Here is a 19614-nt window from a genome sequence, read left to right on the forward strand (position 1 = left end):
TGCTTTATGGACTTGATATCATGTGGGTACATGTGGATTTAAATTTATGGGACCAGGGTGCAACCTGGTTTTGTCTGGTGCAGCTGGGTTGTGCAACCTTGTTTTTTCTAGTGCAGCTGGGTTGTGCAACCTGTTTTTTTCTAGTGCAGCTGGGTTGTGCAACCTGGTTTTGTCTGGTGCAGCTGGGTTGTGCAACCTGGTTTTTTCTAGTGCAGCTGGGTTGTGCAACCTGATTTTATCTGGTGCAGCTGGGTTGTGCAACCTGGTTTTTTCTAGTGCAGCTGGGTTGTGCAACCTGATTTTATCTGGTGCAGCTGGGTTGTGCAACCTGATTTTGTCTGGTGCAGCTGGGTTGTGCAACCTGATTTTGTCTGGTGCAGCTGGGTTGTGCAACCTGATTTTGTCTGGGGCAGCTGGGTTGTCAACATGCACCTGACTTCCTTAAATCGAGCCCTGGCTTGACACCACCAGGTCAACCCATCTTGAAAATCCCATACAGACCCCACTAACATAAATCCCCAAAGCCCCTTTCACTTTAGATGTTTTATTGAAAGACATGGAGTGTACATCTATTCCTGGTTGTGACGTGGCCACACCCACCCACTAACCACCACTAACTGAAGTTTCAAAAGGTAAATGTTCAGAAGGCAAAATGGTTGTCAATGCAGTTCTTCACCTCGACTGACACATGAAAAGTTGAACTTGTTCAAATTCATCAATATTTGTAAAAGCTGTCACCAGGATATCGGACCCATGCTTTAGCCTTGTCATGTGCCCTTTCACCTGCATTGCAATAACAAATATGAACCCCTGAAGATCTGGGTTAGAATAGGTCTTCAGCAACCCATGCTTGCCATAAAAGGTGACTATGCTTGCCGTAAGAGGCAACTAACGGGATAGGGTGGTCAGGCTCGCTGACTTGGTTGATGCATGTCATGTATCCATATGTATGGATTTATGCTCATGGTATCAATCACTGGATTGTCTGGTTGAGACTCGATTATTTACAGACTGCAATAATATATTATACCTATATTCACTACATGCCGACAGGTCTTATTTTAAAGCAGCATGAACAATCAGTAAACATCATGATGCAGAATAAGACATCAATTAATTGATTTATTGAAAGGAAATGAAGGTTTTTATCCAAGAGTGAACAAAATGTATGCTTTTTTTATCCTCCAAAATTGCTTGTCCATGTGTGCCCCAGTATGCAATATAGTCGAGTAGTTTGTTATCATGGTTATCAGAAGAAAAAACAATTTTACATTGTTTTAACCATTTTATAATATAACTCAGTGCAAAAAGATGCACCCATTTAACAATTACCTAAACAATTACAATAATCATGATAATTCTTCCTGTCCTTTACCGTGTTACCTGTCCTATTTCTAATGATGCTCCCCACAAACATCTCTTCACTTCCCCTACATGACTGTTTTTTTGGGGTTTTTTTGTTGATTAACGCCATGCCAACACTCAGCCATATTTCAGGAATATGAAAGCAAGCTGTACATAATTGAGTCTAGACCAGACAAACCAGTGATTGAGCAATGTCCCATTGTCGGAGTACGATGAAGACGTAATCAACTAAGTCTCTGAGTCTGACCACCCGATTCTTATTCTTGCCTCGTACAGCATTGCATAGGTTGTTTGGGGCCTATTGTAAACCAGTCTCCCCACATGGTGAATTAAAAGGGACTCGTCTTGGGCAAAATGTCAGTCTAAAAGTGATTCAAGTTGTACAAATGCCATAATCATGATGACATATAGTGTTTTAAATTATGTAGGATAGTCAAGGGGTCCTTATCATAACTTGAAGTTTAATATTGAACTTGAAGATTTAGGGGTTCCCTAGATTCAAATACTATAACAGGGACCTCAAGGACCCCCCCCCCCCCCCCTCTTAATCATTGTTAATTTTGAAGGCTGATATATGTCTGCTGCGAGATGTACATTCATCCAACAAATAATGACGATCCTGATTCCACAGATACAAGTTACAGTTTCACACAAGATACTAATTACAACATCTAGACCTAGAGTAAACCTAGAAATGGGCACAAGGCCATCGAGAATAGTCTTCCTATATTATGTTTGTTGTTTAACACTGCACTCAGCAAATTTGTCGTGATAAGACAGTGGCCTGTACATAATCCAGTGACTGACATCATGAGCATCAATGCACACACAGGATACGATAAAATACATCAACCAAGTCAGTGAGTCTGACCATCCAATCCATTTAGTCACCTCTTACAACGAGCATAGGTTGCTAGGGAGCTATATTCTTCCCTGGAATCCCCATGGGTCAGTCAACCTTTAACATGTTTAACAAAGTTAAGTTACGCATGTTAGAATATTTTTACCTTCCAGAATAATAGGTTTTCATAGGAACATGATCAAACACAAATATGACCACATATGCTTCAGTACCTAAGTGAAATGACACAAGCATATTGACCTCATGAACTGGTAACTGCAATGCACCATTTTAAATCAATACACCCCAGTACATGTAGGTAGGACTATATATGAATTACATATCATAATTAATTCAATTATATCCCACATGATAATCCTTGGTATTAAATCGTGTATTGTCTAACTTAAGCTGATACTATCAGTTAAAATTTGATGGATGTTACACAGTTTCTGTTAAACCTTCCTGACAAATATCTTGTCGACATAACAGACCTGATTGTTAACTAGGCCAAATGGCCTACAGGTCAGCTGTTGATTGTAGTGACAGGATGGCTATATAAATATGAAACAAAAACGCTAATACAACATTGTTAATCATGGTACTATCAGAATTAACGTCACCAATCAGTAAACATGATACAGGACAGTCAAGCTATTTAATAATTAACATTGGATTTCGAAGCGTAAATCCTCAGCAACTGAAACTGAGTCAACAGATATTTATTTCTTTGTTTCTGTAACAAAGAATTCTGACATTTCAACATTATTCAAATTCGAAAGATCAACACATGCATTTAATTGGTCGTAACTGCAGACATTTTGCTATCCGTGTTTTCGACCTGACATTGCTGACCGAATATATTTCGAATTTTGTTCGGAACGTCCGTGTGATTGATAAGGTCAGCGACCTGTGACCATAGAAATATTTGAGACAATAACTTCAATAAGCTTCTGATTTACCTGGTGCTCTCTCGGCCATAAACAGTTGGAAATGAATAGGAATAACGATACATATGTAAACAAACAATGCAGTATATTATCTACGCATTTCTCACCGTCTCCAGGCTCCGTGTACAGTGCTAATTATAGTACTATCTATCAGCTGTCTACTTTGTTTTGGTTGTGAATGTCAGAAACGTCACTCGACCTATTCTTGTGCTATACGTCATCGGTTCTTGTGTACTCGCGTGTGTAACGATACTTCCTAACCGGAAGTGCTACAGTTAGGCAACAAATTTTCAGCATGGCATTAGTAAACAGAAACGATAAGACAACAGAAATCTGTCCAACTCAGAAGATGAGGTATATGCTTGACAGTTTGTCCTTATCATGCTCATGTGTCTGGTAACGATCACTGGAATACATCGACAAATGCAAATGGAACCTCTTAGAAATTAGTATAGAGTGATGCAGTGAAATGATAGAATATTGTTGAAAATGCTTTTTGGTTTATACATGCTCTGGTGATGTTGACACACTAGAAATTCTAATTTTGAACAGAGAAGTGACAGACAATAATTTTTTGAGATGGGGTAGCCTAGAAGTTATGTAATATATAGAACTATTAGAAGATTCTTCTGTGACTGTTATTTCGGCTGTTTTAGATGGCAGGTAGCCTAGACCTAGTGTTTATAGATCTAATGGTATCAGGTCTTTCCATCATGTTCATATCCCAGTATTTTTGTCATCAAGTAGTTTCGTATTGCTTGGTCATTTTATAGCTTTTTAGTGTGTGTCCCATAGGTCGTTTTGTATTCCTGGCTCATTTCATATCCCATTGATCATTTATGAACCATGGATTTGACTACACTGACCACAGTCACTGAGTACCCCGCTTTTAACAATATCACAGCAGGGGACACCGGAAATAGGCATCCCACCCTTGACCCATGTCACGTGATGTGAGGAATCGGACCCGGGTCTTCAGCCTGACAAGCAAACGCTTTAACCAATAGGCTACCCCACCTCCCTACATATAGTTAACATAAGTAGTAAAAGGATGTGTATTTTAGGTAGCAGCTAGCTGACATAAATGTCGACTTTGCAAGTTACAGTTTTATGGAATATACCAAGTGGTTCACATAATAGTAAAATTAACTATTAGCAATAATTGAAACAGTATGTGGAAGTGGGTACTTTTATTTTTAGACATTTATCATTCTTCATTATTTAAAATTAATCCTGAATGGAATGGGGTGCTTGTCGTAGGCCTAATTTTGGGGGATTCAAATACCATTTTTAGCCAAAATGTTTACCATGTTTACCCCCACAGTGCTCAATACACACAGGAAAAAAAAGTTGTGACTTATTTCCCTCATTTCTCTTTCAGTTTTTTTAATAAATTCATGTTGCGATTTTATGTAAGTTAACTGTATCTTCAAAATTGTTAATGTAAATATATTTCATAATAAACACGAGTAATGAAACAAGCTGAGAAAATGTACATGACCCGAGCCGTTCCCCATGTCAACCTTAGTGCTGAGCATGCTAAGACGATCTTATCTACCATAATTTATCATCGCCTTACGGCAATCATAGCTCTGAGAATGCTTGGTGGAATGGGGCCCTGATTGTAACAAAAATACCAGGATACAAAATGATACGTAATAATTTTAAAGGGCTTTATGGATGATACACCAGCCATTGACATACCCTTCCTGTTTGAACCCACACACTACCTGGTGGTTGAGCTGTGTGACTTGGCTATTTACTGTCGCCGTGCCTGATGATGGTTATTGGTGTGCCTGATGATGGTTATTGGTGTGCCTGATGATGGTTATTGGTGCTCATTGTGTCAATCACCGGTTTGCCCAGACTTGGATTATTTACTGGCTGCTGTAGATGTAGATGTAGATACGTGCCCCTCATTCATTCATCATTTGACATAAGTTTTTTCATGTATCACTAAAAGTGTGTTAAGGTTCACTTTAGAATTTATAGTGCACTTCAACATCTTTGATTGACTACAAGTCATAAATTATTTCTTAAATTTGGGTACAAATTATAGTCATGGGGGTGAGAGTTCAAATAGTGGATGTCTTATTGGCAATATTTCATAGCAATGAAATATTTTGAACTAGGATCTTCAATTTTGTGACCCATGAAGATCCTGGGTAGAATAGGTCTTCAGCCACCCATGCTTGCCGTAAAAGGCGACTGTGCTTGTCGGAATAGGCAACTAACGGGATCGGGTGATCAGACTCGCTGACTTGGTTGATGCATGTCATCGATCCCAATTGCATGGATCGATGCTCATGATATTGATCACTGGCTTGTCTGGTCCAGACTCAATTATTTACAGACCGCCGTCTTATAGCTGGAATATTGCTGAGTGCGGCGTCAAACAACAAACCAACCAAATCTTAATTTTGTTATGATTTATCGTTATGATTTTTATTGTGAAAAGGTGTTGCTGTCAATTGTACTCCCTGACTCTAAGTCTAATGAATATAAGCAGGCCTTGAAAAACCCAAACAAGATTTAGGTGTGTGTTTTTTTCAATTTGTCTTGCGTTTACCATGTTTACAGTCACAGAAAGTGGAAAGCCATGATGCGCAAACAGAAAAGACGAGCAAAGCGACAAGAGGAAGATCAGCAGAAATCACATGACAAAGGTATACACATAAAAAATGTTTCTCACTAACCAATTTCTGCATAACGTAAAGGTGGAGTGAGTGAGTGAGTATGGTTTTACGCCGCTTTTAGCAATATTCCAGCAATATCACGGCTGGGGACACCAGAAATGGGCTTCACACTTTGTACCCATGTTGGGAATCGAACCCGGGTCTTCGGCGTGACGAGCGAACGCTTTAACGACTAGGCTACCCGACGACATAAAGGTGGAACGTTATGAACTCAATGTTCTTGTGACCTTCTAAACAACCTCCAGGGACCGTAAACATGATTAAGCTACACAATCTTCAGCACTCTATCACAGGCCTCAAAGTTTAATTTTTGGTCAAGTAGCCATATGGCTACCAGTATTTTTTTCCAGGTAGCAAGTGGTAAGATCAAGAAGTCAAGCCAATATTGTAGGTAGCCAAAAGCATTTGAAATCATCTTTTATCAAATAACTATTATAATATGTACAAGTCATAGCACTAGTCTTGGAATTGTATATTAGTGGATACTGTACTTGATGTTTGTTATTTTTGACTCGAACAGTGATGCAATTATGTTACTAGGTATATCCTTGCTTATCCAATGAGCATTGTCAACTAAAATAAAATACTAATTGCATTAATATTAATGTATTTCGGTTTATTGTCAACTTTAGGAGGAATTATTCGCGAGTACAATTATTAGCAGACATGTTTTCTAAGATCAGCTGTTCTTTATTTTTGTGTCTACATATGTGGAAGCCATTTGGCTACCTCTGAATTTTAGACAGTAGACAATTTGAAATTTAGGTCGCAACTTTGAGGCCAGTATCAAATGGATGGAGTCAACAAGGTCTCAGTGTATTCTAATATGAGCCTTTCTGAAACTTTTACATATTCTAGCGTCACTAAATTGAAGGCACTTTTTGTTTATTCGCTAACACAGCACTCCGCATAATTCCAGCTATATGATGGTGTGGTAATGTAGACCAGTGGTTGAAGCGTCAACTGATCACACTGAAGACCCGGGTTGATTCCCAACTTGGTGTGAAACCAAATCTTGGTGTCCCTGTCTGTGATTCAGCTTGAAAGCCTTGCATCTTGAATGTTGCTGAACTTGCTTTCCATATCTTTCATGTTTTAATTGCTACATGAACTTAATAAATACAATAGACACATTGGTAAGTTTGTGAGCCTGAGTAATGGTCAGGACTTGTGTGTGGCTAATGATTTTTGTTTGTTTGTTGTCAAACGCCGCACTCAGCAATATTCCAGCTATATGATGGCGGTCTGTTAATAATCGAGTCTGGACCAGACAATCCAGTGATTGACATCATGAGCGTCGATCCATGCAATTGGGATACGATGACATGCATCAACCATGTCAGCGAGCCTGACCACCCGATCCCGTTAGTCGCCTCTTACGACAAGCATAGTCGCCTTTTACGGCGAGCATGGGTTGCTGAAGACCTATTCTACCCCGGCTCTTCACGGGTCATGTGGCTAATGAAGGGTGTTTGTTACAGTTGGATCTGTGAGTGAGTCGGAGGACGAGGCAGCGCTACAGGCCCAGGAGGAGGAGAGGCAACGACAGCATCAGCTGTGGCTGGAACGAGAGAAGGAAGCAGAAGAAGAATGGCTGGCCAATAAGGAGAGAGAGAAGAAGGAAATAGAGCGGAGACTGGAAGTGGAGGTATAATCAGTGTTAGAAATTGGCACATCCTGTAGTCCTTGCCAAACTGCCCAGTAGTTAAGGTATCATAAGGACAAGTGGAAATTTGCCATTATTAAGGGTTTTACTATAGGTTATTATCAGAAAGACTAGTGGACTAAAACAGTTAGTTTCTATTGCTGATAATTCACAGGATGTTGAAGTGCTTGATTAGAGTCTCATGTCATAAAAACAGTCACACTTTTAAATGATTGTCATACAGCTTTCTCAAATCTGATGTTTTAATATGTTTACTATGGGAGTTATGGCAGTCTTCGCACTAGGATAGTTAGTGAAGTTACCAGATTGAGGCCCAGGACCCCTCTCCACCTAGCGATCTTCGTGCCATGTCAATGTGAAACTATGAGATTGCGATCTTCGTGCCATGTCAATGTGAAGCTATGAGATTGCGATCTTCGTGCCATGTCAATGTTAAGCTTTGAGATTACGATCTTCGTGCCATGTCAGTTTAAAGCTATGAGATTGCAATCATCTTCACGCCTTGATTGCTCAGTGGAATGGGGGCAAGTTCTGGGTCAGTAACCGAAAATAGCATACCGTATTCGGCATAATAAGCGCCCAGAGCGCTCTCAAAATTAGAAATAGGGGGCTCTTATTAGAACATTATTTTGGTGAAAAAGAACAGAGTTGAAAGATCGTAAATTTCGTGGTTTATGCTGACAGCCTGAAATGTTTATATTCGACAGATATATTTTTCAAGAATTTAATTTCCCATAATCAATGATGCATATAACACACGTATTATACACGAATAAATAAATCTTGTGTACATTGATCATTCGGAAGGGGTGCTAACTGGGATTGTTCACGAGCCAATATATTAGCAAATATCGCCGTGGGCGCTTATTAGAGCAGGGCGCTTATTACGTTGAATACGGTATTACCTGTGCTGTTGTGTTATATTTGAAATTGTCTTTTTCTTGACTACATATTTCCTTTTCACATAATTCTTCCAAAAGCAAAAGATCCGTGAGGAGTGGGAGGAGCGACAGAAGAAGGAGAAGGAGGAAGAAGAGGAAAGGGAAAAGATAAATAGAGAGAAGAAGGAGAAACAGGTGACGTGGAGCGAGACCCTGGTGGACGTTCTATATCCTACACACAGTACATCACCACGGTTATCCTCTTGTTGTGTTATGCAAAACAATAAGCAGCTTTTAAAGGCATTACGCCTAACTGATGTCTCTTATGTCTCTGTTAGAATGGGAGTGAAAGAAGGAGGTATGACAAGGGTCCTCTAGACACACTCAAATTGAGATGGACAACTTTTAGAACTAATCGAAATATTATATAAATGTCGAAAAGACCATCAGCTAAAATATTTTTTCAAATCAGTTTATTTGGGTAACAGATTTGCCAGGCTAGGTTACCAACATACAACATCTATTTCAGTATTTAATATGCTGTTTAGAACTTTTGTCGTCCCAAAGTCAAACATTTTAAATTGTTGAAAAGAGAAACGCATTATCTCATACACACAAACCTTTCAATAATTTTCAGAACAATTATTTAAGTTTTTCTAAATCCTAAACTTTGTCATTCTACTTAAAACTAACCCTTGATATAAATGGGCTTTTGCAAAATCTTCATAAAGATTGACACAAAATGTTTTTTTATGAAATTGATGTTTATTTTACTGTGTAGCATGGTGTAGGATCCGATACAAACGTACACAGTGGTATGTACGGATACTTGGTCATCACGTGTTGTGATACGGTCCCTGAACCCCGGGTTCACTACCTGAGTATCCTTAGTGGAGCAACGTGTGAAAATGAATACATGTACATGATATTGAAGTAGTTCTGTGTCAGATGCTTTCAACATTTCCTTAACGTCAGTACATTTATACAGGGACACAACTCTCTCAAGTTCTTCTCAAGAATGTTGTATCTTTTATCATATGTTGACTTTGTTGTGTCTCACAATGTTCCATGACACTCTGTGGGGATTCAGGGGGGCAGTGTCGCCCCCTGTACACCCTGCTTGTATCAGCTGACCCCGATCAGATTGGGTGGTCACAGTTGATGTCTTCAGTGCTCGCCGACCTGACCACTCAGCTCCACTATGGCTGATTGTGGGTCATTTAGTGATATAACAGATGGTATTTTGCTCACACTTTCGACCACTGGATTGTTTGGTGCATGATAGTATTGATGCTCAGGACATATCTCCACGATGTAGCTGTCATATTGCTGACAGGGGGAAACACCATTCATTACATCAAGTTCTTTTCTTTTTTATAATTTAATTTTCAGTGAAATTTGAAGTGTTTTCGAAACATGTTTTGGCAGTAACTTTTCCAAGGCACTAACAGTAGATCCTTCAGATAGATGTGATTACTGTTGATCATCGTATTGACCCATTAAGTTCATCAACCATCATTGGCATCAGTGTAACAGTACAGTGTCTGACATCTTGGTGCCACCAACCATGATATATGCCAATTATACCTGCCATTAATGAGATCGGTCTTCAGCAACCCATGCTTGTCTTAAGATGGGACTGTACTTGTCTCAACAGGTGACTAACAGTATCGGATGGCCAGGCTCGCTGACATGGTTGATGCATGTCATCATATCCCAGTTGTGTGGATCTGTGCTCGTAATGTCAATCACTGGATTGTCTCAATTGCTTGGATCGATTATCATGATATTTATCACTGGATTGTCTGGCCCAGACTCGATTATTTACAGAACGCAGTCATATAGCTGGAATATGGCTGGGTGCAGCGTTAAACAACAAACAAACAATACAAAAAAACATTGCTGAAAGTTGACTTAACACCGGTATCATGTAGACATGACATGCTCTCTGTTTCACTGTCCGTGGTGTGTGGTGTCCACAGGCTCAACTACTTCAACAAGCTACAGCCAGCGACAACAAGGTAACATGCTACTTGAACCCGAAACCATTGGGATCTTACACATTCAGTTCTTGTGAATCGCAGACATTTTCTTGTGGCTACAAATAAGAACAAATGGTTGAGGCAAAGACTTGAAAAAGTGTGTGTTACAAAGCATGGGTCGGGGCGGTCGGGTAGCCTAGTGGTTAAAGCGTTCGCTTGTCACTCAGAAGACCAGGGTTCGATTCCCGACATGGGTACAATGTGTGAAGCCCATTTCTGGTGCCCCCTGCCGTGATATTGCTGGAATATTGCTAAAAGCGGCGTAAAACCATACTCACTCACTCACTCACTCACAAAGCATGGGTCAGAGGTTGCGAAGTGCTGCTGGGTGTTTGTTATAATTACATTTGGTGTATGAAATTGAAGACTATCACATTGTTCTCTCATGACACATTATTACAGACAATCATTATGAAACCATGTCAAGTCTGCTTTACCATATTAACAGCATTACTTCCTACACTAATAGGATACAAGGCAGACAAAGAAGTGTGAAAAATACTTTAACTTGGTTGCATATTGTTTCAGTTGGTATCTACCAGTATATTGCCACTAGTGTTATTTTTTTCTGTCTAATTTTGTGAATAATAAATAAGGAACTACCGTATGCGACGTAATAAGCGCCCCGTTCTAATAAGCGCCCACGGCGATATTTGCTTATATATTGGCTAGTGAACAATCCCAATTAGCACCCCTCCGATTGATCAATGTACACAAGACTTATTTATTCGTGTATAATATGCACTCGTGTGTTATATGCACCCTTAATTATGGGCAATTAAATTCAGCATAAACCACGAAATATATCTTTCAACTATGTTTTTATCACCAAATTAATATTCTAATAAGAGCCCCCTATTTCTAATTTTGAGAGCGCACTGGGCGCTTATTACGACGAATACGGTATATCTATTTGTTCATTGTTGATACATTTGCTGAGACAAGTCTGATGTATTGTATTTCAGGATGCCTGGCACAACCCTATAGCCCCCATGATGTACGGCAAGGACCGAGACGAGTGCCCCTTCTTCATGAAGACAGGGGCTTGCAGATTTGCGGAACGGTACAGCTTGCTACAGAGAAGACATTTGATGGGATATGATTGCGAGTTACTTAGAGAATGATTAGTGAAGATGTTGACTGGTTAATGACTGCTGTAGATCATGTAGGCTTGCTGATTGGCGTGTGGAGTGATTGCTGCAGATTTATGTAGACTTGCAGACTGGCTTGTGGAGTGATTGCTGCAGATTTATGTAGACTTGGAGACTGGCTTGTGGAGTGATTGCTGCAGATTTATGTAGACTTGCAGACTGGCTTGTGGAGTGATTGCTGCAGATTTATGTAGACTTGCAGACTAGCTTGTGGAGTGATTGCTGTAGATTTATGTAGACTTGGAGACTGCAGATTTATGTAGACTTGGAGACTGCAGATGTATGTAGACTTGCAGACTGGCCAATGGAGTGATTGCTGTAGATTTATGTAGACTTGGAGACTGCAGATTTATGTAGACTTGCACCGAAACACCATGCTGCAGTTTGAGATAACCCACTCAGACACAGTACACTGACTCCAAGCTGACCAGTCCTTGTATTAGCCCCATTATGCTAAGAGCCAAGCAGGGTAACAACAAGTACTCTCTTTTGACGTCTTTTGGGGTGACGGGGATCGGCATCAAACCACCATCACATTCATCACCAACTACATCAAAGAAAAAAAACCAACACAAATTAGTCATCACAATACCAAAACAGTGGTACTGATTGTTCATAATCCTCATTATGTGTGTGTTGTTGCCCCAGGTGCTCGCGGTCACACACATACCCCTAGTCCAGCTGCACCATGGTAACTGATTGGTTGTTATCCTTGAGCTATGTGTGTGTTGTTGCCCCAGGTGCTCGCGGTCACACACATACCCCTAGTCCAGCTGCACCATGGTAACTGATTGGTTGTTATCCTAGAGCTATGTGTGTGTTGTTGCCCCAGGTGCTCGCGGTCACACACGTTTCCCGAGTCCAGCTGCGCCATGGTAACTGATTGGTTGTTATCCTTGAGCTATGTGTGTGTTGTTGCCCCAGGTGCTCGCGGTCACACACGTTTCCCGAGTCCAGCTGCGCCATGGTAACTGATTGGTTGTTATCCTTGAGTTAAGTGTGTGTTGTTGCCCCAGGTGCTCGCGGTCACACACATACCCCTAGTCCAGCTGCACCATGGTAACTGATTGGTTGTTATCCTAGAGCTATGTGTGTGTTGTTGCCCCAGGTGCTCGCGGTCACACACGTTTCCCGAGTCCAGCTGCGCCATGGTAACTGATTGGTTGTTATCCTTGAGCTATGTGTGTGTTGTTGCCCCAGGTGCTCGCGGTCACACACGTTTCCCGAGTCCAGCTGCGCCATGGTAACTGATTGGTTGTTATCCTTGAGTTAAGTGTGTGTTGTTGCCCCAGGTGCTCGCGGTCACACACGTTTCCTGAGTCCAGCTGCGCCATGGTAACTGATTGGTTGTTATCCTTGAGCTATGTGTGTGTTGTTGCCCCAGGTGCTTGCGGTCACACACGTTTCCCGAGTCCAGCTGCGCCATGGTAACTGATTGGTTGTTATCCTTGAGCTATGTGTGTGTTGTTGCCCAAGGTGCTCGCGGTCACACACGTTTCCCGAGTCCAGCTGCGCCATGGTAACTGATTGGTTGTTATCCTTGAGTTAAGTGTGTGTTGTTGCCCCAGGTGCTCGCGGTCACACACGTTTCCCGAGTCCAGCTGCGCCATGGTAACTGATTGGTTGTTATCCTTGAGCTATGTGTGTGTTGTTGCCCCAGGTGCTTGCGGTCACACACGTTTCCCGAGTCCAGCTGCGCCATGGTAACTGATTGGTTGTTATCCTTGAGCTATGTGTGTGTTGTTGCCCAAGGTGCTCGCGGTCACACACGTACCCCTAGTCCAGCTGCACCATGGTAACTGATTGGTTGTTATCCTTGAGCTATGTGTGTGTTGTTGCCCCAGGTGCTCGCGGTCACACACGTTTCCCGAGTCTAGCTGCGCCATGGTAACTGATTGGTTGTTATCCTTGAGCTATGTGTGTGTTGTTACCCCAGGTGCTCGCGGTCACACACACGTACCCAGAGTCCAGCTGCGCCATGGTAACTGATTGGTTGTTATCCTTGAGCTATGTGTGTGTTGTTACCCCAGGTGCTCGCGGTCACACACGTACCCCGAGTCCAGCTGCACCATGGTAACTGATTGGTTGTTATCCTTGAGCTATGTGTGTGTTGTTTCCCCAGGTCCTTGCGGTCACACACATACCCCGTGTCCAGCTGCGCCATGGTAACTGATTGGTTGTTATCCTTGAGCTATGTGTGTGTTGTTGCCCCAGGTGCTCGCGGTCACACACATACCCCGAGTCCAGCTGCACCATGGTAACTGATTGGTTGTTATCCTTGAGCTATGTGTGTGTTGTTGCCCCAGGTGCTCGCAGTCACACACGTACCCCGAGTCCAGCTGATTGGTTGTTATCCTTGAGCTATGTGTGTGTTGTTTCCCCAGGTGCTCGCGGTCACACACGTACCCCGAGTCCAGCTGCACCATTATGCTGCCCGGGATGTTCGCCAACTTCCGCCTGGAGCAGAGCTTGGTGGATGAGAATGACACAGGTGAGAGCTTGCATGTGTTCTGTTCATAGGTATAACATAGGAAGCTTTGTCGATAGCCTTGTGATAGTCTCAACTCTCTTAGGGCACGAAGATCTTGACAATCGGGTTAGAATAGGTCTTCACAGTGTTCGAAATACCTGCCTGCCCAACCGTCCGAGACGGGTTGATTTCAACTCGGGCTGCCAGATTTTCAAATCCCCCTGCCCGACGGTCGGGTTATATTTCATATGTGAAAATATTCTAAATATTTCCCGATGATAAGCATTAATTCACATGTAAAGATGAATGATAAAATGTAACCAAAAAGAAACCCCATTAGCTTATCCTGAGAAACATATGATTATAGTGGGCAGGCAGGTTTTGGTCAGGGCTGGCAAGTATTTCAGCTAGCCAGTCCTGTGGTCTGGCTGAAATTTTTGGGAGTTTCATACCCTGGTCTTCAGCAACTGTAACAGATGACTATGGTTGTCATAAGACGTGACAAAAGGGATCTGGTGGCCACCTCACTGACTTGTTGGTTGGATGTCATCGTACCCCAATTGCGTAGATCGATGCTCATGATATCAATCACTGGATTGTCTGGTCCAGCTGTAATATTGCTGAGTGCAGCGCTGAACAACAAACAAATCTTGAGGGCACAGAACTGCTTGACAACCTTATAAGGATCTATACTGAAATGTCGCCTTTACAGTAGTTAAAGAAGTTGTTATCCATTAATTGTGGCTCGCTGACTCGGTTGATACATGTCATTGATCCCAATTGCGTGGATCGATGTTCATGCTATCAATCACTGGATTGTCTGGTCCAGACTCGATTATTTACAGACCGCCGTCATATAGCTGGAATATTGCTGAGTGCGGCGTTAAACAACAAACCAACCAACCATAAATTGTGTCTACTTAGACAACAATCCACTGCTTTTCTCCACAGATCTGGCTCTGGAGTATGATGACAGTGAGCTGTATGAGAACTTCATGGAGTTCTACAACGACGTGCTACCGGAGTTCCGCAGTATGGGTCGGGTCATACAGTTCAAGGTCAGCTGCAACTGCGAGCCACATCTGCGGGGGAATGTCTACGTCCAGTACAGACGGTAGGTGCTGCTTGTCCAGCTCCTTTGACAGTCCATTTCTCCGACATGGGTACGATGTGTGAAGCCCATTTCTGGTATACCCCCGCCGTGATATTGCTGGAATATTGCTAAAAGCGACATAAAACCATATTCACTCACTCATTGTCCGCATAGGTGTTGAATGTGAACAATAGTCTAGCTTTGTCGGGCTACTTTGTGGAACAAGGCCCGTGAAGATTCCGGGGTAGAATAGGTCTTCAGCAACCCATACTTGCCGTAAAAGGCGACTTTGCTTGTCGTAAAAGGCGACTAACGGGATCGGGTGGTCAGGCTCACTGACTTCGTTGATACATGTCATTGATCCCAATTGCATGGATCGATGCTCATGATGTCAATCACTGGATTGTCTGGTCCAGACTCGATTATTTTACAGACCGCCGTCATATAGCTGGAATATTGCTGAGTGAGACATTAAACAACAAACCAACCAACCAACCAACCAACCAACCAACTTTGTGGAACAAGGCTCAGTGGGTGGGTTTGAATCCCAGATTTGTCCCCATTATGGTTCTTGGTGTGTCTGCACCTGCTCCTGTGACTAAGTGGTAAATATTGATGACTTTGTTCAATGTAGACTTGAGCAACTCCAGAATAACACAGCAAGATATGAAATTTAAGTAGTTTCAGCAGGAATTTGTCATGTCTGCCATTGTTAAGCTGTTCTCTGAACATGCTGAAAAGAGTGGGAACATGTTGAAAATAGTGATTGGTAAGGCAGTTTACTATGTTTTCGATATGTTTTTGGTTTGTTACATGTTTTTGACATTAGGTTTGTTGAACACAAGCTCTGACAAATGTTTTGATCGTTAGTATAGTAGTATTGTATCACTTGATAACTGATGTTATATTCCCAGCGAGGATGATGCTCAGAAGGCGTTTGTCAAGTTCAATGGCCGGTGGTACGGAGGCCGTCAGATATCTTGTATCTTCATCAACATTGCCAAGTGGAAGTCAGCGATATGTGGTATGTCAGTCAGCATGTCGTACAAGATAGTCATCACAGTAGAGCATGGTTATGATGAACACAGAATCAATGACCTGTGAAGATTCCGGGTTACAGTTGGTCTTTAGCAACCCATGCTTGTCGTGAAAGGCGACCATGCTTGTCATAAGAGGCGACTAATGGGATCGGGTGGTCAGGCTCGCTGACTTGCTTGATGCACATCATGGTATCCCAATTGCGTGGATTGATGCTTGTGATGTCAATCACTGGATTGTCTGGTCCAGACTTTATTATTTACAGACCTGTTCAGAGTGACCTGTTCAAATTCAACCAGTGTTACTCACAATTCAGCTGTTACTGTACAAGACACTGATTTGTTTGATTTGACATAGTAGAATAGTCTCCAGTTTCAGCTGTGGGGTACCCTTGATACAGTGTTCCCCAGCATTTGTTGTGTGTTGCTGTACAGACCATGTGCTCCAATACCTTGCCCGGTGCTCGCAGTAAGGGACTAACACAAGGACTGGTCGGCTTGAAATCTGTATATTGTGTCTGATTAGGGTAACCATGTTAAACTACAGTATGGTATCTCAGAGGGCTAGCACTATATAAACTGGCATGTCCGGACCACTACAAGCAGCCACACTCACACACACTAAGTGCAATAATCTTGAAGGTGATGTCAAACCCAACCCAACCCAACCCGAACCCACCCCACCAAACCAAACCCCACCACATCCCATCCCACCCCACCCCAATCCACCCCACCCCGCCTCACCTCACCTCACCTCATCAGGGATTCCTGGTTAAAATTGCTCCCCAGTAACGTAGGTTGATGTAAGAGGCATAGTCGTGAATAGCTGCAATACTGCTCAATCGTCTTAAAGCAGTATTTACTCACTCACTCACTCGTAAGAGGCGATCAACTGGATCGGGTGCTTAGGCTTAGTTACTTAATGATTTATTTGTCTTCACACCAGGATAGTGGGACATAGTTTGTGTGTTATAGTTTGAATATTGCTAATTGCATCCTTCAACAAACAAAAAAACGAAATCTTATCACATTTACATTGATTTGGTATGAACATATACTGGACTTGTTTCATCCTCAGGTCTGGCTTTTGTCAAGAGGTGTCCAAAGGGAAAATCTTGCAACTTCCTCCATGTATTCAGGAACCCTGGGAATGAATTCTGGCTGGCAGATAAAGACTATGAAATGTCTGAGAGAGACCATCGAAGTTCAGACAGAAGGGATAGCCGTCATCGGTATGGGTCCGACAGAAGAGATCGTTATTCACACAGAGACAGGTTTGATCATGAGGGTCGGGATCATAGTTATGACAATAGATACAAAAGTAGAAGGCATGACAGGTCAAGGTCACGGTCAAGGTCACCAAAATCTAAAAGAGGAAACCGATCCAGATCAAGGTCTCCATCAAGGTCACGTCGAAAGAGGTCAAGGTCAAGAAGTCGCAAATCTAGATCCCCATCTAGATCAATCAGACACAGGTCTGGCTCAAGGTCACCACAATCAAGAAGGTCAAAACTTCGTAAGTCAAGGTCTCCAGTCTCACCAGAAGCAAACACTAAGAGACATTACAAATCAGATTCTAGATCTCCATCAAGATCAAGTAAAAGGATTTCACGATCAAAAAGTCGCAGGTCAAGATCACCGTCACATTCCATGGAAAATGTTAGATCTTCCAGTAATGGCCAGTCAGCATTTGAATCAAACGGAACAAATAAAGTTAAAAACACAGATAGCTCCAGTGATAGTGATTCAGAAACAAGCAAGTCCCATCGTAGTGACTCTAAAACAAAACACAAAAAGTCCAAAAAGCATAAAAAACATAAACATAAAAGTCACAAAAAGAAAAATTCAGAAAAATATAAACCTAAGACTAAAGTTTCACCAATATCAGATCCTCACCCTGAATCTGTGGAGAATCACAACGGCAAACCCATCTTTGACCCAGAATCTGTAGAGGATCACAACGGCAAACCCATCAATGACCCAGAATGTCTGGAGGATCACAACAGTAAATCCATCAGTGATCCTGAATCTCTGGAGGATCATAATGGCAAACCCAACATAATCGAGATTCCACAGGGCAGTGACGAGGAGGACCTCGGTGATGTCATATTTGAAGATGTGTATGTGTAAAGTGACCTAAAAAAACTGATCTTGTCTTTAAGGTTGTGATTGTCAGAGTCTTCTCGGTGCGTCACAAGCTCAGAATGAACAATGGTTAACATTAACCCTGTTGTGGTATGAAGGCTTATAAAAATAAAAGAATTGGTTCTCAGGCAATGACTTTTGAAAATATACTTGGGCGGGAGGTGTTTTTGCTTGTTCAAATTAGTATGTAACCAAATACACAGTGTACCATCAACCTGGGAAAGGACCTCCCTACATGAACAAGCATACAAACCCCTATTGCCACCATGACCATAACACGAGATGAGCAGTAAAGCAGTGCACATGTAAAGGGAAGTAACTGCATGCTATTTTGGGTCGCATGTTTTTTAGGATTAGGATTTTGTTTGTGTTTTTTAAATGGGAAAACCCCCCGAAAAATGCGGCCTACTTAATGATGATGCAGGCTGTGCCTGAGAACCAAGACTATTATGTATTTTAGCCTAAGCGTTACACATTCTCTCTGAAAGTTAGATTGATGCACATGGCAATTCATATGTCTCTATACACATGGTCTTTTGCACGATTACTTACCAGTATGTATTGCTCAAGGTCAGTTTGTCCGACACTTACATACTTTCATTACATTTTTCTACTGATATATTTTGGTATTGGACACTTTGTTATATTACCTACATGGGTAGAAAGATGGAGAGAAATAACTTTCTGATATATCGTTACATGTGCATCTTAGTTGAAGTCTTCATGAAATATAACATTGTCATTTGAATACCAGGTTGACTTAACATGTTTACAGCATGTACAGGGTAACATTCCATAAACATGATAAATGTTTCTTCATTTTCTTTCTTCTTATAAGGGCGGTTGGGTAGTCTAGTGGTTAAAGCGTTCAGATCCTGACATGGGTACAATGTGTGAAGCCCATTTCTGGTGTCCCCTGCTGTGATATTGCTGAGTATTGCTGAAAGCGGCATAAAACCATACTCACTCACTCACTCACTTGTCGAGGTGGAGCACTATTCTTTCACTCGGGACAGATATCTCCTGATTCCTTGTAGTGTGTAGGTTCTTCTCTGTGTCATACCTTGATCCCCGGCTGCGTCATACCAAAAGACGTTAAAAAATGGTACTTGTTGTTACCCTGTCTGGCGCTTGGCATTAAGGGGCTAAAACAAAGACTGGTCGGCTCAGAGCCAGTATACTGTGTCTAAGTGGGATAATCATGTTAAACTGCGGCATGGTATCTCAGTGAGCTAGCACTATAAATCGGCATCAGTCCGGACTATATAAGTGCAATA

General features: G+C 41.9%; 2 protein-coding genes across 4 annotated transcripts in view; one reads left to right on the top strand and one right to left on the bottom strand.

The window, feature by feature from the left end:
• LOC124120883 (motile sperm domain-containing protein 1-like) overlaps positions 1-3387 on the bottom strand; it is a 17584-nt gene extending 14197 nt beyond the window's left edge. For 2 of the 3 annotated variants that reach the window (XM_048390471.1, XM_048390472.1), the window contains exon 1: positions 3169-3317. In XM_048390471.1, the coding sequence (XP_048246428.1) occupies positions 3169-3187 (19 nt within the window). In that variant the 5' untranslated portion in view covers positions 3188-3317. Of the gene's footprint in view, positions 1-3168 lie in introns of all 3 variants that reach the window. The other variant, XM_048390473.1, reaches the window with a different exon arrangement.
• On the top strand, positions 3370-19150 carry LOC124120882 (U2 small nuclear ribonucleoprotein auxiliary factor 35 kDa subunit-related protein 2-like). The gene is made up of 10 exons (XM_046483778.2): positions 3370-3510; positions 5737-5822; positions 7334-7500; positions 8499-8594; positions 10382-10420; positions 11407-11504; positions 13977-14083; positions 15014-15176; positions 16070-16179; positions 17271-19150. Exons 1-10 carry the CDS (start codon positions 3452-3454, stop codon positions 18320-18322), a joined length of 1977 nt encoding a protein of 658 aa, XP_046339734.2. The 5' UTR covers positions 3370-3451; the 3' UTR covers positions 18323-19150.
• The last annotated feature ends 464 nt before the right edge of the window (positions 19151-19614 follow it).

This window comes from Haliotis rufescens, unplaced genomic scaffold (assembly GCF_023055435.1).
Source record: "Haliotis rufescens isolate VD_foot unplaced genomic scaffold, xgHalRufe1.0.p SCAF_9, whole genome shotgun sequence".
Taxonomy (NCBI): Eukaryota; Metazoa; Mollusca; class Gastropoda; order Lepetellida; family Haliotidae; genus Haliotis; species Haliotis rufescens.

Coding starts and splice junctions, on each gene's coding strand:
- LOC124120882 (XM_046483778.2), top strand. CDS start 3,452: ATGGCATTAGTAAACAGAAACGATAAGACAACAGAAATCTGTCCAACT. Junction 5,823..7,333: donor GCAGAAATCACATGACAAAG/GTATACACATAA, acceptor TGTTTGTTACAG/TTGGATCTGTGAGTGAGTCG. Junction 14,084..15,013: donor GGTGGATGAGAATGACACAG/GTGAGAGCTTGC, acceptor TTTTCTCCACAG/ATCTGGCTCTGGAGTATGAT.